The sequence below is a fragment of the Leopardus geoffroyi genome, chromosome C2 (assembly GCF_018350155.1).
Source record: "Leopardus geoffroyi isolate Oge1 chromosome C2, O.geoffroyi_Oge1_pat1.0, whole genome shotgun sequence".
NCBI classification, from domain to species: Eukaryota; Metazoa; Chordata; class Mammalia; order Carnivora; family Felidae; genus Leopardus; species Leopardus geoffroyi.
Window position 1 is genome coordinate 68,830,735 of NC_059333.1, and position 20,477 is coordinate 68,851,211.

Consider the following 20,477-nt stretch of genomic DNA (forward strand, 5'->3'; position numbering starts at 1 on the left):
GAAGACAGCAATATAACAGTCACAAGGCAGTACGAAATTAAATGCCATGGAAATATATGAATAAGTACTTTGTGAGTAGAAGAGAAATGGTTGGTTTGGTGGGGATGGAATGAACCAAAGACTCAGGGTAGGGGCCGGAGCCTGGTAGGCACTGTGTGGAGATGCCTGGTCCATCAGGGCAAGGGCTGTGATGATGAGGAGTGGGTGCTGACGGACAGAATTTGGGGGGAATTTTGTGTCATGTGGACACAGTGATGGGAACTCCAGCCAGAAGATCCACCTCAATCCCATGTCAGGGCCCATCTCTGGCTCTAATGAGCTTGTCCCGTCTGTCTCATTGGGCTGGCAAAGCCCAGTACAGTGAGCAAGTACTTTTATTATCTTAAGGAGAGTCCTGGGAGACCGGGCCAGAAGTCCAGGAGAGAGGCATGAGTGCAAACTAAAGAGGCTGGACATTTCCTGGCATATCTTCCACTTGTCCCTCCCATGTCTGTGATAGACCCTTCCTCCCAGTGAGCCAATTCTCAGGCTCAGAGTCCATCTCTGGCCCACCACGGATAGAAGCTAGCAGGTGATATGGAAGTCTATTTGCTACCCCAGCAGGACAGTGGCATCAAAGGGCCAGAACTTGATAAAGGTATGAAGGTGAATTCTCTTGTCTTCAGGGGTCCTGTCACATTGACTGGGACATTTTGGAAAGAAATAGTGGTTTTCTGTCAGTGGCAATGGCTGGCTTTTCTTTGTCTTCCCTCCCCCAGTCCCCAGTCCATCGCACTGCCCACCTTGACCATGGGCCCTGCTGGCACTTGGCCTGACGATACCATTCATATCTTGTTTATGGGAGAGGGTGGTCAGGGGTGAGTCTCCCTGCCACTCCTGCCTTTTTTAGAGGCCAGTTGGAGCCTTGAGCCCAGGTCTCCACTGGACTGAGTGGGTGACCCCGGCCACTCACTTCCTCTTCTCCAGGGCAGGCTGAATTCTTGGGTGACAGATCAGCATTAGGAGTTCCTCTGAGCTTCCTTTTCCTGACTTCTCTTCATGCAAGGTGAGCCTCCACCACCACAGTCAGGAAGGGCCAGTCTGGGAACGGGAGAATGGGTGATCCCTTGGGGCAGGCTGCCAGGAGCTGTCAGCCTGGAGGCAGGCCGAAGGAGTGGGGGTCCACTTTAAGAATTCTAGAACTCCTTCATCCTGACCATAAGCTCCAGAGAATGACTTACTCCTTTGCTCTTAGTGAGAACCAGGAAAAAAAAAGTTCATTTTAGTATATTCCACGTCAAGTCAGTAGACTCTTCTGTAGAATATTCCATTACTCCTGACACATGGATTGGTGTGAATGGACACTTGAGCCTGGACACCTGTAGGGACAGCTCTGTGCTCTTTTGCCCCACCTCCCATGGGAAAGAATGCCTTGAAGTTGGGCCTTGTGTGCCTTGGCTTTTAACTGGGGTCTGTGAGCCAGATAGGGGATCGGATCCCTATGAAGTTATACGTAAATTTGGACTTTATACGCATCAGTCTGGGAGAAGGGAAGGAGAAGCTTTTATTAAATTCTTAAGAGTGTCAGTGACCCAGGAAGGCCCAGAGTCCCACCCTGAGCTGAGGAAGATGCTCTCTCTTGCTGTTGTGGGTAGCAGCTCGCCGCAGGCAGAGGCCTGTGTGGTGTCCGGAGCTGGATTATGTGTTTTCCATCTGGGGGACAGTTCAGTGAAGTAGAAATAGCACTGCACGCTCTGTATGCTTCAGGCACATTCTGTTAAATGGGTTTTTATAGTCTTTCCTGAGAACCTGCCTAGAATCTGTGTATGAAATTGTTTCTTTGGGGGAAAACGTGTTTTCAGCTCTAGATAAACTTAACCGAAACAAAACAAAACAATCCTTTGTAACCTGATTGCTTAGAAAGTGACTAATGGCTTGTGATAGCACTAAATGTTCATTTCTGGAAAATGATGTTCTTATGTTTCAATGTCATGGTGATCTGTGGTTCATGGCATCCTGAGTGGGCTGTAGTCAGACCGTGAACCCACAGGTTTCCCTTACCCTTGGGCCCATTTGAGAAGGACCAAAATGCTGGTGCCACTGAGAATTGTAGCTGCTCCCTGGGCTGAATTCCATCAGGGACAGTTCTATCCACTGAGTCATCTCATGGCTCCCCAGAATGCTCTGTCCAAAGAGGGGCTTGATGGCTCTGGCCTGGATGCTGCATGATCACTTAAAGTTTCTACTATCAGTGTGTGGGTGGGGGAGGGGGGATGCAGCATAGCCACTGTGGAACCCCTTGTCCCTAGGAGGAACGGGTAAGCGTGGACTGAGGAAGCTGAGAACAGACAGGGGTGGAGGGGACATGTTTGTGTTCTGGTACCCCCTGGGGCTGAGCTCTGCAGGAGTGACTTTGGAGAAGACAGGAACTTTTGCCCCAGCCAAGTGCTCAGATGGAAGCAGGAAAGCCCTTCCCATGGCTTGGTAGCTTCCGGAGGCTGTGGGAGGTCTCCTTTGCTAATACTGGTATGTCTGTCTGCCTCCCTTTCTCCCAAGTTAGCTACAGAATTGCAGTGCTGTTGGCTTCCACACAGCCGTACCCCCAGGAGAAGGCCGAGCTCTGTCCCTGCCTTCTGCTTAGCCTGCTTCAAGCATGGCCCCCACGCAGCCAGGTTCACCTTTCAGCTGTCCCGAGCCTGAGCCAGTCTGGACCTTGTTGCTTCACAGCCCCTGCAGTGTTAGAAGCCAGAAAGTACTCTCTACTAAAATGAAAGCCATGTACAAATGTCCTGACATTACCTATCAAAGTGTTTGTTTACTTTTTAATGTATCAAATTTTATTATTCATGATGTTACTGCATGTGTGTGGTTGGAGGAGAGGGCAGAGCAATCTTTATATGAAGAAATAGGCATTTGGAAATGACAGGCCTGATCCCCGTGCCTGTCATATCATACATCCTCCCCTGTGGGGACAATTGGAATGTATTCTTGCTTCTCTGAATGCTTATTCCCGGTTCAAGCCTCGGGCTCCCTTTGCCCCTGGGGAAGGGGATGGCAGTGGTAATGGTGCTGGGAAGCACACACTGCCTGTGACTGTGGCCTCCAGCCACACTGCTTGGGTTCGCACCCTGGCTCTGTGACCTGTGGCAGTGTAAGTAGCCTTGGCCAGTCCCCAGTCTATAAAATGGAGATAATCAGGTTATACCTTGCAGGGCTGTTGTGAGGATCTAAAGCTCTTATAGCAGTGCCTGGCACACAGGACCTATATATGTGTATATCCAGTATAGGACCTATAGATACATATAGCCAGTCTTTTTCATGTAGTGACTTCATTTTTTGCCTCTTGCACACCTTCCCCTCTCTACCAAGCGGATTAGGGAAAAGATTTCTTGCCTCTGAGCTGGTGCTGCTTCTTTTCTCTCAGGTCCCCCTGGTGTCTGTGAATAGGGCCCAGCTGTTGCACAGAGGCAGGGGCATCACTGGAGCCTCCATGCCATGGGGATGTTTTCTCTTGATTTCTTCCCACAGGGTGTGGTCATTGTAAGAAAATGAAGCCAGAGTTTGAGAATGCAGCAGAAGTCCTCCATGGAGAAGCAGACGTAAGCTTCCTTTTCTTAATCTCCCCACCACCATTTTCTTCTGAAGAATCAGTGACCTGAATCATCACAGTGACTTTCCCGCGCAGGCTCCGCAGCCACTTCCCTGATCCCTGAGGTCTGCAGGACTTCACTGTCCCTGAGTACACATGTTGTAGACAGTGGGGCCCAGAGCAGGGATGGAGCGGTGCAGAGAGACGACGGGGTCGTGTTCCCACGCTGTCCACGTGGCCTCCGCCAGGTCATGGCTCTGGGGTGAAGCCTCAAAGTTCTCTCTCTTTGCTCTGGGACCCTGGCTATTGGGAACGGCCACAGTCTACACAGCCTAATTGGCAGGGCAGATTTAAAAGTCTCATTTCAGCCCACAAATGAGAAATAATGCACTTTCTAGTGTGCAGTCATTCCCTGGAATATATGAGCCCAGGGAGCCAGCCACTCCCAGTGAAACACTGGCAGGTCCCGGGCAGGTTGGGGGCTGGCATCTGGGCTCCTCTTCTGCCAGCACGGTGTCTGAGGCTGTCATGCATGGTTGGCCTCTCCCCCATCCCAGAGCTCTGGTGTCCTTGCAGCTGTCGATGCCACTGTCAACAAGGCCCTGGCAGAAAGATTCCACATCTCCGAGTTTCCTACATTGAAGTATTTTAAGAACGGAGAGAAATATGCAGTGCCTGCGCTCAGAACAAAGAAGAACTTTATTGAGTGGATGCGAAAGTAAGTGTTGTGGTCTCAGTAGCACATCCTGACTCCTGGCTGGCGGCCACTGGAACAGGCCTGGAGGAGACAGAGTAAACCTTAGAGGCTGCTAACCCTGGCTGAGGGCCACAAGAGCCAAGGCGGACTGGATTTCTCCAATTCTAAAGCCACCTCTGGGGTGCTGGCCACCTGTTCTCACGCAGCACGTCACTGGTAGCCTTCCCGGATACAGTTTCACCAGCACCAGTGCAGCGGGTGGCATGTCTGTCTTCTTAGACCACCCCCTCTCCCCGTGACCTAGCCCCAGGCTTCCTCATGGCGTTTTATTCCATCTGCTTTGATGGCTGGAGGACACACACAGCTCTTCACTCTCAGAGCTGAACTCATTCAGGACCAGGTCTGCTGGTGGTTGACCAGGCCTCCAGTAATGTGTCCACGAGGCAGCCTGTGGTGGTCTGGGGCTGACAATACGGATTGTGAAGAGCTCCCTCAGTGTATGTATTAGTTTGCTGATTTATCACAACAGGTAACACAGACTTGGGAGCTTAACAGCAGAAGTTTATTTTCTCGCAGTTCCACAGACCAGAAGTCCAAGATGAGACGTCAGCAGAGCTGGTTTCTTCTGAGGCCTCTCTCCTTGACTGTCTTCTTCCTCTCCACGTCTTCACACAGTCTTCCCTCTGTGTCTGTGTCCTAATCTCCTCTTCTTGGAAGGGCATCAGTAAGATTAGGGTAGGGCTCATCTCAGTGAATTCATTTTAACTTAATTGTCTCTCTAAAGACCCTGTCTCCAAGTACAGTCACATTCTGAGGTACTTGGAGGCTGGGACTTCAACATGTAAATGGGGGCTAAACGGTCACAACTCAGCCCATAACAGCCTGCAAGTCCAGAGAACCTGAGTAGCCTCATAATTACTAGCCCAAGGACCTCCTCCTCACCCAAGGTCTTTGGAACCTGCAGTTCTTAGCATTTCCCTGTCCTATGAGGAAGAAGAACCATTACACAGGTACCCTGGGAAATGGAGGAAGTCCCAGGCCTTGCTTGAGAGGCAGAAATTGTTAGGACGTAGTTAAGGAGACTTTCTCCTATCTACACCCTTCCCCCAAGATGCGCGCGCATACACACACACACACACACACACACACACACACACCCTTGAATATTTGGGAATATTTCCTCATTTCAGCACTGGGTAGGCAGGGGAGATAAAGTAAAAGAAGACATATTCCAGCCTTTGCTGAGGTCCCTGGTACAAAGCATAGTATATTCCCATATGAAAACCAAGACTTTAGAGTCAAATGTGACATGAGAACCAAGCAAAATAGCAGCATCTAGATTGAGTTACTTTGTTAGGACATTTGTGCTCAAACTTAGGAGTATATATGTGTCACATTGTATTGAGGTGCTTGTTTAAAGTACAGATCCTGGGGCTGCTGTCCCTGAAGCTTTGATTCAGGAAGTGGGAATGGAACCCACAGCCATAGTGTTTTGAGAAATACCCACTTATAGAATGGGAACGAAGGTTCCACTAGGTTCAGGAGAGACCCCTGGGAAGAGGTGGGTACACTAGTGAGGTCCTAGTCTCAGCTTCTCCCACTTTGTCCTGCTCATCACTGGGGGCAGGTTCTCAGAATAGCCTGGCCTCCCTCTTAGGGATCAGAGGCGAGTGGTGGCTCACTTCCAGAAGGGACAAGGTACTCCCTCTTCTGGGTTTTCTGGCATCAGAAGCAGGTTGCCATTCACACCTGCCTCTCCAGCCTCCCTCCGGTGCCAGAGCTGGTACCCTGGGAGGATTGAACAGGGTGGGGTTCAGGCAGTTTCTTGGTGCTTGCACTTGTGGTGGGAGAGCTGAGGGAATCAGGAGAGGCCTGGCTGCAGGTAGTGAGCACAGAGGAGCTGTGTCTGTTCTTTGCAGAGTCTCTGCTGCTGAGCACCTGAAAAGCACTGAGGGTAAAACATGGACTTTGGAGTCTAAGAGACCTGTGCTTAGATTGTGACCCTGGGCCATTTTCTTGACCTCACTAAGCCTGTTCCCATCTGTAGAACGGAGACAACACTTTCCCAAAGACTCATCTAGAGAATTAAATTAGACTATTGTGCTTAGCACGGTGTGTGGTGTGGCAATACTCAGAGAAAGGAAGCTGTTTTTATTATTGATGCCAGCTGTTATTTGGATCTATAACTGACAGTATTGCCACATAAGTGGCAATACCTTCCCAGGCTTTGCCAATTGCTTTTGTATCTGTTGCCCATTTCATCCTCAGATCCTATGAGGTCAAGAGTTTTTATTCCTATTTCTTTGATGAAGGAACTTAGGTTCAGAGAGGTTGGCGGCCTTGCCCAGAGACAAATAGTAGTTCTTTTGGGAGCTTGGGAAGAATTCTCAGGCAGGGCATGAACAGCAGATAGCTCTGAGATGGAGGACCGAGGCCTGTCACGCAGGAGCAGGGTGAGGAATTTGGGTGAGGCTGATGGTGTTTCCAGGCTTGTACACAAGTGTGCTGTGAGTGACTGAGACAGGCCCACCAGCAGGCCAGCCCGGGGAGGCAGGATTCAGGGATAAGGTAGAGCAGGGAGGTCAGGTGTCGTCCACGAGCCAGGGTTAGGGCAGGGGACCTAGAGGAAGAAAAGGGAGGAAGACAGGGTGGCTGGGAGGGGCCGGTCTTGGTCACAGGAACAGCAGTGCCATTGACCAAAATGGAGAGGTAGCTGAGGAAAGCTGGTTTGGGAGGTGTGGAGGAGGGGGAAGAGTGATCTGTTCTGTTTTGTTAGGATTGGGGTGACCTCCAAGTGGGGCCTTCCAGCAGAAGTATCTGAAAAACACCTGGAATTAGGGAGCCTTGTTGAGAGGTCTGGGCTCAGATCCTCCTCAGGCACAGGAATTATGGAAGCCATGTGGATGAATGGGATCTTTTGAGAATTGCAGGGGCTCAGATAGAACCTGAAGAGGAGGGAGACCCTGTGAACACTCGATAGAGGGGACTCTTGAAAGAGGAATGGTCCTGGGCTAGCTCAGGGCTGCACTCAGCTGGGTTCGGGGCTGGGGCCAGGGCTGAGGCCAGGGGTGGAAACCAGTGGTGCATGGGTGAAGGAGAGAGTGCAGGGGATGATGTGGCAGCACTGGGTGCAGACCACTCCCCAGAGACCCTTCTCAGAGAAGGAGCAGAGCAGTGTGGTTGTAGAGAGGGGGACAAGGCAACAAAGGCTTTTAAAAGACCCTGAGATCTGTCTTTTTTGTTTCTGGGTTTTTTTTTTTCAAGTTTTTATTTAAATTCTAGTTGGTTAACATACAGTATAATATTGGCTTTAGGAGTAGAACTTAGTGATTCATCACTTATATATAACACCCAGTGCTCATCACGAAAAAATACGGAACGTTTCATGAATTTGTGTGTCATCCTTGCACAGGGACCATGCTGAGATCTGTCCTTTTGTGAGGCACAATGGAGGGAACTAGTGGACAGAAAAAGACTGAAAAATTAGAAACACACAATGAATGCCTAGTATTTCTTAGAGCACATGGGCTCTTAGCAACTGTTAGTTGCTGGCCTGACTAGGTGCCCTAGGTACACTGTCTCTGCTCTTCATAGGGATCCCAGGAAATAGGTATCATTGTACTCACTTAACAGAAAAGAAAATGAAGCTCAGAGGGGTTTGGTAATTTACCTAAGTTCACACAGGTGATAAGCAATCTGGATCCAGACCCATCTCACTCCTTGGTCCATGCTCTCTCCACCAGCGCAAAGCATAATGGAGGGTCCTTCAGGATCCCAGAAGAGGCAGTAGGAAGAGGGGGGGAGAGAGAGGGAGGGGAACCCAGGCGAAGGAGTTTCTGTACCCGTGGCAAGATGATGGCTGACACCTGGAGAGACTGCTCTGCCCTAAAAGGAGCTCAGGTCTTCCACACCATCACAAAATGGCTTTTTAATAAGCTCCTCAGAGGAAATCAGAATATCTTTGTTGATGGTACAGATTTATTCACGTTGGAACACAGGTTTTAAATTAAATTTTAGAAAGGATGCAAAGTGATTTCTTCTTGGGTGCTCCTCTGAGCAGGTGGGGGTGGAAGTGTTTGCCCTTGCACAGGCCTCCCTTTATGACCGTCTCCCCTCCCTGCCATTCCTGCAGCCCTGAGGCCCCTCCACCCCCAGAGCCCACGTGGGAAGAGCAGCAGACCAGCGTGTTGCACCTGGTAGGGGACAACTTCCGGGAGACCCTGAAGAAGAAGAAGCACACCCTGGTCATGTTCTATGCCCCTTGTAAGTAGCTGGGGGGTGCCCGCCAAGGTGCAAGGTGGAGGGGTGGGCCAGACTGAACCAAGAAGATCCCTCCACCAGGGAACAGTGCAGCCACAGGCGGATCCTGGGCTCATCCCTGCTGTGTCAGGGCTCCTCAGTTTCATCCCAGGCTGAGGTCCTTCCAAATCCAAGGCCTCTTCCTGTTAGCTCTGTCAGGGTTTCTCTCCCTGTTTCTGGGGAGCCTTGCTCACATCAGTCGTAAAGCCCTCTGCTTCTGTTTGTGGCAGGGGCCTGCCATAAAATTATTCAGTCTCCTCATGTCCCTGGAATCTTCTAGGCTGCTTGCCTCCCACCTGCCAATTCCACCTACCCCTTGGCTCCTTCTGTCCCACAGAGCACTGACTTCACCTTCAAACCCTGGAATTTAGCCGACCTATTTTGGCCTCTGCTTTCCTGGTCTTCCTGAGTACCCCAGCCCAGTCCTCCTCCCTGACCTCCTCCACGTGGCTTTGATGCCATCGGGTTTGAATCTGTGGGAAAAGCACACCACATTTTTCTGAGCTAACTTCCCCCTCTATCCCCCTTTTAATCAAAGTTTAAGTTGAGGAAGTGACACGTGTGATTGTGACCTTTGGATTTTGTGTTGTTCCATCTTGAAGTTAATTGATATTTAAAAGGGAAGGCTCTTGAATTTCCCACTGTTCTGTTGCCCTTGTCTCTCTCCCCCCGGTTACAGCTCAGCTTAATGGAGTGGGGATAATAAAGCTTCGCTCTACAGAGAAGCCAGGCAACTCAATCTAGTCATAAACCTGCTTGCTTGTAGCCAGCCCTCCTGTTGCCTCCCCTCCTGCCCCACTTTTCAAGTGTCAGTAATCCGTAAAGTCACTCCTCCCTCTCACTTTCTGAGAGGGCTTGCCTCCTGCCCACCTTTCCCAGCCTCAGACCCCTGCCCTCAGGCAGCAAAGTGTCCCTCTGTTTTTGCCTTTTCTTCTCCAGGTCAGAGCGGGACTTGGGCTCTCTCCCTTCCTTGCAGAGCCTCTCACTGTCTTTGTCTGTCCTCATCTGTCCTTAGCATATGCCTAGAAGGCTGAGTGGGTTTTAAGAAGTTGTCTTCCTTCTGGGCAGAATGCCAGGCACAGGACTAAGACCCAGAAGATGTGTGACCTACCCAAGGCTTCGGAGCACTGAAGCGACAGAGCCCTCCCTGCAGCCTGGGCTGGTGCTCTTTCTGCCATAGACATAATTCAGAGAGTATGAGCTTTCTCAGCAGCAGTGAAACCCTGGCCACAGAAGCAGAGGTCCTTGACCAACCCCTGGGTGGACTTTAGAAAGTCCAGACTACAAACTTTCCCCTGGGATTGCTCCCCTCTTTCCCCCAGACCTCTGGAGTCAGGACTCCTACCCCACTGAGGTGCTAACGACCTCCCTCACAGAACCACTGTGTGCTGGGTGGTATCTGGGGCCCAGGATACAAGAGAAGGAGGCATGGTCCCTGCCACAGCTCAAGGGCTTCACAGTCTATGTACTCTGGCAAGAAACAACTCGAAACAGCCCGTTCAGGGCTGCTCCACTGGGCGACTTGGCTTCCATCAAAGGGCCTGGCACCTAGAGTTTCCCTTCTCTACTGCATGTTCCTGTGCCTGAACCCTGTTCCAGAGATGCTCATCAGGGAGGTGGATCTATCCAAAGGCAAATCTTTAAACATTTTTCAGTTATGAAAATAATATATACTTATTTATATATAGTATATGACACGTCCTTATGGTTATTTACATATAAAGAACCTAATACTAAGAAAGATCACACACCTGATAAAGGTAAGTATAAAGTAGAAGCAAAAGCCAATCCCCATATCCTTCCCCAATCTCTACTGCTTCTCACCTCCCCCCATGTCCCCCACCTCCCATCTGTCTCCCACCTCCTGTCTCCCACCCACTTCCCACCTCCCCGACATGTCCCATACTTCCCAGCTCCCCCCATGTCCTCAAGCTCCTGCCCCCTCCCACCTCCCACTTCTTCCCTATGTTCCCCACCTCCCACCTCCTCCTCCCACCTCCTCCCGGTTTATACAGAGATCTTCCTCTGGCTATTTCATTGTTTTCTCCTGTTCCAAGCCCCCACTTTGCTCTCAGTGGTCTGGTCATGGTGACTGCCCTTCTTAGGCCAGCGTGCTGAGTCTTTAGCATTGGAATTTTCTGTCCTGTCCTCGGTCTTTCTTTCTGTCTCCCCACTCTGGGAAGTTTCTTTCCTTGCTATACATAGGTGGTGCCTTTTTAAAGAGCCCAGATTAAAAGATCATGCCTCTTCTGGCCCACCTGACACCTCTTGGGAACATCTTCATGCCCTTCCTAAAACAGCCTCCCCTCCAGTTATTCATCTGCCATGCTCTTTCTTTTGGATAATGATAAAATTAGATGCACCAGAAGGTGATTAATCTGAGATCTAGATACTTTAAATTGATGGTAATAGGAATTTGCACTAGGCTGACAATTACCTTTATACATTCAGTAAGCAAAGAGCTTAGAAAGGAAAAATTAATAGTGATACCAGGTTTGGGGGAGAGGATAACTTCTTTCCAGCCAGCCTAATGCTATTAGTGGGCATCCGTGTGCCGCTCACAGGGGACCGCTAGGTGCTGCGAAGATGCTGCTCTGGTGAGCCTTGTCGACCAGCACATTGTGCCCTCTAGATGTTTTGGAATCTATAACCATCATTCCTCTATAGTGTGAAATTTTCATGAATTTGAGCTATTCTTCCCTCCATTGGGTCAGATTAGTAAAGAGTTCTTGTAATTGCCATTGAGGCCGTTAAAAAATCATCTGTTAGTATCTGCCACAAGTTAGGCACTCTGCGGCATTCAGTTCTGATAGAACTCACATCCAGCCCAGCTCTCTTCTCTACACCTGCAGTGGATGTTGGGAAAATCCTTTTCCTGCCCCTCCCCATCATTGTCCACACTGTTCTGGGGCCAGCTGGCAGCTCCACCAGCCAGGCCATATGGGTGATCCTGCCCATCTCAGGAACTGGCTCCAATGCTAAATTCACATTAAAGTTATAGCTCAGCTTTAATTTGGTTTCACAAAACTCTTTGAAATGCCAGTCGTTATTATCTTATTTTAAAAAGAGAGAAAGCAGATGGGCAAAGCCATTTCTGTTCCTCTCCTTGGCCGGCCCGACTGTTCACCAACTCTCCCCATAGGGCATTTGGCCTTTCCCACCTGTGCTTTGATCAGAATTAATTACCAGAGTCAAGGAAATCCTCCCTCAAATCAGTTCCGTTCTCATGGCAGTTGTGTTCAGTGTCTGGGGAATGGTAGAAAGAGGTGGGCTTGGGTTTGGATCTGCTCATGCTGAGGGAAGGGCCAAGAAAGGGGGTCTGTCACCCCAGCTGACACTAGCACTGTTGTCACACCCTGGGCCTCCGGAGTTATGGGTCCTCATCCATTGTGATAGGCCTCTCTCCATAGTCGGGAACCCAGGTCCTGATAACCCAGTGGCTTATTCTCCTCTTAACCTGACCTTGGGTCTCCTGTCCCTGGATCCAGGGCTCAGGTTGATTGTAGAGCAGAGGATAGAAGGATAGCGTGAGGACCTGGGGCCTGGTCTGGCTGCTTGGTCTGGGGTGGGGATTTGTTGGGAATGTAGACGTTAGCAGCAAAACATGAGCAGTGGGGGCTCAGACGGTTGCTCCTGCCACCACCTTTCTCCGTCCCATTTTCTCAGTCGTGACATGGACAGATTTATTATTGTCCATAAGGCAAGAGCAGGGCTTTGTAACAGACTCAGAGAGTCCTGAGCACACATTCTCCTTTTCCAGGCCCAAAGCTCCCTCTGTGCCGTAGCTCCCAGGCAGCCCTCCGTGGAAGGAGCTTGCAGAGCAAGACTGCAGTGACCATCTCCTCCACCCTCAGCCTCTTAGACCCGGTGTATGGGTCTAAGTGTATGGCACTTAGTGTATGGCCCGGTGTATGGCAGGAGGATGTGGGGTGGGAGGTCCCGGGCAGGAGCGGACCTGACGTTTGCACACAGACTCCTACAAAGCCCTCGTGCTGACAGCAGAAACACAGGGCAGTGTTTGAGGGGCAGAGTTGACACAGGACCCTGACAGTGTGGTGTGCAAGGGGTGGGAGTCAGACGAACCCCCCCCCCCCCACCATAGTCTGTTGGGTGGAGGGAAACTCCTGGAAAGGTTTCTCTATCAGTTCCAGGAGGGGCACCTGGCTCTGCAGCCTCCCCTGCACGTACGTGCAACATTCTGTCCTCCTTTCCCGCAGGGTGCCCACACTGTAAGAAGGTCATCCCGCACTTTACGGCCACCGCCAACGTCTTTAAAGATGACCGAAAGGTAAGAGACCCCTCTTTGTCTCTTGCCCTGCCTCTGACTTTGCTCTGCCGCCATTTCCTACACCTTCCTCCCTTCCCATTCAGGTCCCCTTCCTGAATAGGCTCTGCTGAGATCAGAGAATTCCTGGGAACCAGGACATTCTTTTCATAAAGGCAGCATAGAGCAGGCTGAATGTTTGCTGTAAAGTCAGCTAAAAGGGATACACTGAACCGTTACAGCCCTTCATTGGAAGAGGGGGGCAGTAAAGGGGTCATCTGTTTATATTTTCTTAGTGCTTCAATCTTTTTACAGTAGGATTTGTAGTCATGCATCACTTATATAATTGAAACTACAAATAAAAAAATTCAACAAAAGTCAACTGGAGGCAGCCAAGGTGGAGGAGAGCAAGGCTGTGTGCAGAGCCTCATCCTGCCTAAGGGAAAGGCTCCTGTAGCTGCCAACCGATGAAGCATAAAATTAACAAGCTAGAGCTGCAGGATTGGATTAGAGGGGAGGAGAGGGGACCCCCCAGGCAGCTCCAGCAGTGAGGGCAGTGTGGGTCCCTCCCAGGTGAGAGCAAAGTGTGACTTTGGGGCCAAAGGGTGTGTGGCAAGAGAAGACTCTGGAACTCAGGCTGGTGCAGCTTTTGGCTGCTGCTAAACTGTGTGACTTGGAGAAGTCACATCAGCTCTTCAGGCCTTGAATTCTCCTCTCTCTAAGATCGGGGTGCTTCTCTAGACGATCACGAAGACTCTTCCCAGCCTGGGACTCTCTTCACCCAAGAGGCCCCAGAAGCATGCTCACACACACCCAGACTCAAAGTCACACGCATCTCTGCTGTGGTGCCTTACATTTTTTTGAGTGAGTTCCTCAGGTGCAGCCAGGGCAGGCTGGATTTCCTGGGGTTGGCCCTGTGATGACATGTGAGAACTATACAGGGCCAGCAGGTCAGACAGAGCCAGGCTGGGGTGCGTGTGTGGGGAGGGGGCAGACTCAGGACTCAGACCCCAGGACCCTTCCCTGGACTCATGATGTCCTGTCATCACCCACAAGGTCTGGCTGTGCCCCTGTGGCTCACTTCTCCTTTTCTCCTTTGCCTGCCACTTGGCCTGCATTGAGAGGGGTGTGGCAAGAAGGGGCTTCCCGTCTTCATCTCTGTCCCTACCTGCCCCCTTCTGCCACCCAGGGCCAGTGCATACACAGGAGCTCCTCCTGGGGGCCTGGGGAGGTCCATCCCAGCAGGACTCCCTCACAATCTGGGTGTTGGTTGGTTGGTGTGGGGATGCCTTTACTCCCTGGAGCCAGCCCAGGACTGTCAGTCACTCCACACTGACTCCCTTCACCTCTCACCCAGAGAACTCTGGGTAGACAAGAGAGTGGCTGAAGTGTGGGGTCTCCCTGCACCCCCTGCCCCCCGACCTCCGGCTGCTCGGGTCTCCATGGCTCCAGGATCTGTGAAGGGATCACATCAGTACAAGCAGGGCCAGGCTGGCTATGCCCATAGTGAGCAGCCGAGGGCCAGCCCTCCTCTTCCTCATTCCCATCTGCTGATGCACAGGGACGCCATTTCTATGGAGACCCCCTCCTTCTCTGAGACACTGATATGCCCTTGCTTAATTGTCTTAACTTGAGCCAGTAATGTCACTGGCCTTTTCCGGGGGTCATTTCCTCTGTGTCATTCCCTCTGTTCTCTCCTTCCAGCTTCCCTTATTCTAAGCCAGAGATTACCCTTGCTCATTTCCAGGAACATGTTTACTCTCTCTGTCCCTCTCTGCCAGATAGTTGGCAGGCCTGGGGTTCCTGGAGGTGGCTCTCAGTAACACCAGGGAAGTGTTCGCTCTCGGCCTGGGGGACTAAAGTTACTGGTGCCACGATTGCTGGGTGCATCCTAGAACTATCACATCAGAGGTCTAGAGACAGTTCCAGGAATTTATAATTTTTAAGAGCTCTTGTACTGGCTACTGGGTGGTATTTGGGGAGTGGTGGCCCATCCAGCCCTCTCCTACTCATGAGGGATCAAGGCCCAGAGAGGACCGTGTCTCTTGCCCAGGGACACCTGGCTGGTCACTGATAGCCAGAACAGAGTTTCTTGACTCCTAGTTCTTCCGGACACCCATGCTGCCACCTCTTAGCTGGAATTGTATTTTTTTCTACCCAGAAGCCAGTCTCTGTTCCTTCCCCAATCAATATGCAGTTGGTTGTTCACTTCCATTTTCATAGCCAAAGTCAATATTAGCTCCTGCAGAGATTTATTTTACTGAATCAATAAATCCGCATGAGGCAGCTCATAGTTTAGCTGGGGAGCCTCCACCCCTCCCAGGAGCTTACTGGGGAGCTTTAGCAGTTGACACACTGGGTGGAGAAAAGGCTGCATACTGCTAATGTTGGAACAGATAACCGTAGGGAAGGGGCCATGGAGGACAAGGACCTGAGGTGGAAGGCTGGTGGATTGCGGGCAGGGGTCAGGTGACCACTGGGCTGGCAAGGTGTGGGGCTGGGAGTGGGGCTGGCCTTGAAGGCAGCTGTTGGGGAGGTGTGAAGGTCATCCCAGGACAGGTGCCCTTAGGCAGCAGGAGCTGATGGAACCCTGGCCCTGGTGTGTTTAGTCCCTTGAGTTTACAGGGCTCTCTGTCCTTCAGAAAAGAAGGCTCCCTGAGGGCAGGGACTTCATTTGCCCTTGAATTCCCTCCAGTCTTGATGCCTGAAGCCTCTGTAAATGTTGACTGAATGAAGAAGCAATAATATATTTGATATTTTCTGAAAACTCTTCCACTGATACTTGAGAGCATTATGTCATGTTGTCCTCATCGTAGCATAACCAAGGAGATATTATTAATCTCCCATTTTACAGAAGAGGAGATTGGATCTTACAGAGGTTAAAAAACTCTGTCAAACTTGTCCAGCTGGAAAGGGGCATCTCAGAACCAGATAAACAGGCATTGTCAGATGTTTCCCCAAAGCAAACTCAGGTTCTGGCCCTTGCGTGTAGGGGGTTTATTTGGGAGATGGTCTTAGGCTACAGCCTCAAGGATGGAGGAACGGGGAGCAGGCGGGGAAGGAGCCAGAGCAGGGGGGTTGATGAGCAGATCAGTGCGTGGGTGATTAGGTTCAGTCCCTGGAGACCTCACGGGGGACCACGTTCTCAAGCCCCGTCCATCACTGGCCTTACGCAGTGGTTCCCTGCAGCCAAGAGTTATGGGTGCCAGTTAGCAAGTATTTGGCCAAGGGGCCACAGCAGGATACCAAGTACCGTGGAGCAGATCTCGAAGTGATAGTGTACATTCAGTGCTGTAGTTCAGTCAGCGCAAATCTGGAGTGGGTGTAAGGGGTGCAGGCATTTAGACAGGAGAAATGGGGATAGATGAGAAGCGGAATATTTGCTGTCTTTTTTCCAGAGTCTAAGCCCCTTCCTTTAAATTTTTTTTTAATGTCTGTTTATTTTTGAGAGAGAGAGAGGAGGGACAGAGCATGAGAGGGGGAGGGGCAGAGAGAGAGAAGGAGACACAGAATCTGAAGCAGGCTCCAGGCTCTGAGCTGTCAGCACAGAGCCTGACGTGGGGCTCGAACTCACAGCTGTGAGATCATGACCTGAGCCGAAGTCGACCCTTAACAGACTGAGCCACCCAGGTGCCCCCTAAGCCACTTCCTTTAGAAGGAGCCGCACTTCACTCCTCTCTTCCTGTAGAAATGGAGGGTAGAGGAGCCTTTGCAGCCAGAAGTAGCAATCTATGTACGTGGCTGGCAGCTAGTTGAGGGGATTCAAAATAAGTACACATTTTTAATTTAGTCAATTTATAAAACCATACACTATATTTCCCACAGCTCCAGGGCATGTATACAAATTAAATTCATAATTTAAAGCAGATGCGGGGAGAGCAGCAGCCTGGAGCAACACTCCTCAAACACTCTGTCAGCGTAGCAGAGGGGCATCAGCCGCTCACTGAGGGCCGGATGCAGAGGGCTGCCCGGTGTGTGAGGGCTCCCCTGGACCGGGCCCCAAGAAGTGGAACGCCGAGGACAGTCAGAGGAGCACCTGCCTCGTGTTTCTAAATAATTCAGGAAGTGTTTTACAGGGTGAGCTGAGGTTCTCAGGAGACTGCAGGGGCCCACCTGCTAGCCCGGTGAGTCAGGCTCCGTGTAGACTTCAGCAAACAGCTGGGAGAACCCACCTGAAGGAGACCACTGCCCTCTGCTCCAGCCACGTGTTGCCTGTGGGAATGCAGGGCAAATGCCATCAAATCTGGCTTTTAAAGAGAAGCTGGAGAGCCAAACTTTTATATAAAATCTTCTGGCTCTTTTTCTAGGTTGGCAGCTAATTCAGGTTTATTTTTTTTTAATTCTGTGTGGGCCAAATAGAACAGGACTGAAAGCCAGATATGGATTGTGCGCAGCAAGTTTGCAAACTCTGCTCTGAGAAGTCTTATTATACAGACGTTATGTAGCTGAAGTGGGAGGGAAGCGTGAAGGCGGGGGAGGGGCAAGTGTGGCACGCTGGTCACCAGAGAGGGAGCAGGCCACACTTCACTCTGTCAGTCCCGCTGCCTGCAGAGCAGTGGCCCTGCTCACTCGGGCACAAGGTCAGTGACCAGTAAATGTGACTGTTGGTGGCCTGCAGGGCTCTTCTGCCTGGAAAGGGGGCCCCCATCCCAATGGGAATACCCGTAGCCATAGAACCATGTGAATTGTGGCTATTGAATGATTTTAACTTTCTTTCAAGTACGGTAAGAGTTCAGTCTGAATGCCTTAATGGGCTCTGGTTCTCCAAGGCAGCGTGCTTATTTTTCTTTCTGGTCCCGGCATGGGCTGGTTTCTGGGTGGGTGTTCTCTGCTCAGGCCTTCGTGCACCTGCTGCCTCCTCCTGAGTCAGGTCTCTGATCAAATGCTATTTCCTCGGAAAGGCCTTCTTGGCCAGAAAGCAGCCCCTCCGGCTATCATTTTCTTGAATCACCCTCTTTTAATTTCTTGAGAGCATTCCCTGGGCTCTAAAATGATCTCCCTTGTTATGTGTCTGTTAACTGCTTTCCTGCAGTAAGGATGGCAGTCACTTGACGACTAGATTTTTTCAAGGTCATCACTGTACCCCTGGCAACTAGGACAGGCTTGGCACATGGCAGCACTTGGGTAAGATGCTGCCTTTCCTCAGAATCTGCCCTTCCTTCTTCCATAATGCTTGTGTATGGTGTATTCCCATTAAGTGACCCTCTCCCCCCTTCTCTGCGTTGTGACCCTCAACAGAAAAAAGGTTCTCCCGTGCCTGCTTGATACCCTCTTATTTTGAAAGAACAATAATTAGGAAAAACTACCCAGCATGTGGAATTTGTTAGAAGGGCAGGAAGAGGCCAGTGGCCAATTTGGGAACCTCCTTGTGACCAAAAACCCTGTTTGCTGTAGTCCTGCTGAACTAACTCTTCCAGTTCCTGGAATGTGCTCCCCTGGCCGAAACTTCTTTCTCCTCCTCCTTCAGGATGCCGCTCAGAGGGCAAACTAGGGCAGAGCACCTTTGTGCCAGTTCCCTTGGCACCCTGGACCACCTCCGTCACGTCACACCCCCATCATGCCTCGGAGTTGTCCCTTTATCTGACTCGCCTGACCGGACGCTGAGCTCCTACTGGAGACAGGGCTTGTGTCTAGAGCCAGTAGGCGCGACTATAACAGCAGCTAACATTACTGACCACTAACCACGTGCCAGGTCCTGTGGCCAATTCACCTCCCCTGAATTCTCTTACTCAGTCTTCATAATTTCCTGATAACCTATGTGTTGTTATTACCCCCATTTTACAGATGAGGAAATTGAGGCTAGAGGCTAGGTAATTTTCCTTAAGTCTGAATATGCAACCAAGCCAAGATTTGTACTTGGGAAACTTCACTTCAAAGCCTTTGTTCTTAACCTTGGTACTATCCTCCCTCCGCAAACAGATGTTCAGAAAGTGTTAGTTGATAAATGAATGAGTCCTACCATGCCTCATAGAAATGAGCCTCACGAAACCTGTGGTGTTTACAGATGCTTTCAAGTCATAATTTCCTTTTTGGCCATTATACTCTTGATTTTAAAGGGTAGTCTGAGGGTGCTGCAAGCTGAGTCCCCTAACCTTACCCAGCTGCCTTGAGAATTGGAAACAGGCATCACCAGTCTCAGTGGAGCTCTGGGCTGAGGCTGTTTGGTTCAGCTCATCCCTGCTATTGAGGAGAAAAAAAGAAAGCACATGACGTAGGCCCGAAGTGCCGTCTGTGTGCAGAGGGTCCAGGCCCCAGGTCTCACGTGGGAGGCCTCCTGTGCTGACCCACCCTTTCTTTGGGCCTGTAGATTGCCTGTGCTGCTGTTGACTGCGTCAGAGACAAAAACCAGGACCTGTGTCAGCAAGAGGCCATCAAGGCCTACCCCACATTCCACTACTACCACTACGGGAAATTTGCAGAAAAGTATGACAGCGATCGCACGGTGAGCTGGGGAGAGGCATCTGCCCTGGGCAGGGAAACGGCCACTGAGAGGGGCAGCAAAGGGAGGCTTCCAGGGCAGGGCAGAGGTCAGCGCTGGCACTCTGCTGGGAAGCAAGGGCCGTGAGCCTGGCTGGAAGAGTGCCCCTAGAGGTTGTCCCAGAGTCCAGCTCCCGGAGCAGGGACAGGTTCCGAGGTGTCGGAAAGGGCTCCCCAGTAGCCAAACAGACCGTCCCCGCATTGCCAGCTGCTTCCACTGGCCGCTTCTCTGTCCAGAGAAGTGAGCACGTGGGGCATCAGGGAAGGGGGAGAGAGGGTGCATATCTGCATCAGGGGTTAAAGTTTCCTTTTTCTCTTTCTCTTCCCATTCCCTGTAGGAATTGGGGTTTACCAATTTTATTCGAACGCTCCGGGAAGGAGACCACGAGAGACTAGGGAAGAAGAAGGAAGAGTTGTAATTTCTGCCTCAGAGAAAGCTTTTCCATTACACTGTGAATAATACCTGTTTTGTTGTTCTTTCTGAATTTCCACGTGTTCTGAAGACAGAATTTTTTATAGCCGCTTATGGCCATTTTGTACAATTTTGAAATAAAATTAAACCAATTGTTTGGTGGTGTGGGTTGTTTCCACGGAGCCTGTAGTAACAGCTGGGTACTCGTGAAGTCCTCTTCTGGGAGGCGGGGCAGAGACTCTTGAGGGCGGGGACAGGGCACGAGGAGGGTGGCGCAGGGCACTGCCTCTATCAGCCATTGGAGAACAGAACAGGGAGATCAGACCACAGAATATCCTGTTGGAAATGACTGCTTCAGACAGGAAACGCATTAAGATAATCAGGGAAAACGGGATGCTGAAGCTGACGGTAACCAAGTACTAGCCTCTTCTGGATCATTGTGGTTTCAGTGTGCGTGCGTTTTCCTGGAACTCATTGACATGTTTCCCTTTCTTCAGCTATTTCTGTCTTCTCTGTTCCTCTCTGCAGTCCCTCCCTGCTCCCCCTTTACAGAAAAGCTCAGTCTCTGGGGACAAGTATAGTGGTGAAGCCCAGGCTCAAAGGGCCATCTAGAATGGAGTGGGGAAGGGGCTTTTGTGCTGCTGCTTGCTCTGCACACTGGCTAGGAAGGGGCGGCGTAGGGGACGTGGGTGGCATATTCTCTGTAGGCATGCAGATGCTGGGTCAGCATCCCCTCACCCGCCACAGTAACCTCCAAACC

At 50.9% G+C, this 20,477-nt stretch overlaps 1 protein-coding gene across 2 annotated transcripts in view; it reads left to right on the plus strand.

Annotated features, from left to right (window-relative positions):
* The window catches only part of PDIA5 (protein disulfide isomerase family A member 5), a 93,469-nt gene extending 73,595 nt beyond the window's left edge, over positions 1–19,874 (plus strand). Inside the window, exons 12-17 of one of the 2 annotated variants that reach the window (XM_045502278.1) lie at positions 3,508–3,578; positions 4,126–4,286; positions 8,398–8,528; positions 12,782–12,852; positions 19,136–19,270; positions 19,644–19,874. In XM_045502278.1, the coding sequence (XP_045358234.1) occupies positions 3,508–3,578; positions 4,126–4,286; positions 8,398–8,528; positions 12,782–12,852; positions 19,136–19,270; positions 19,644–19,724 (650 nt within the window). In that variant the 3' untranslated portion in view covers positions 19,725–19,874. Of the gene's footprint in view, positions 1–3,507; positions 3,579–4,125; positions 4,287–8,397; positions 8,529–8,901; positions 9,484–12,781; positions 12,853–19,135; positions 19,271–19,643 lie in introns of those variants that run through there. The other variant, XM_045502279.1, reaches the window with a different exon arrangement.
* Positions 19,875–20,477: the final 603 nt, after the last annotated feature.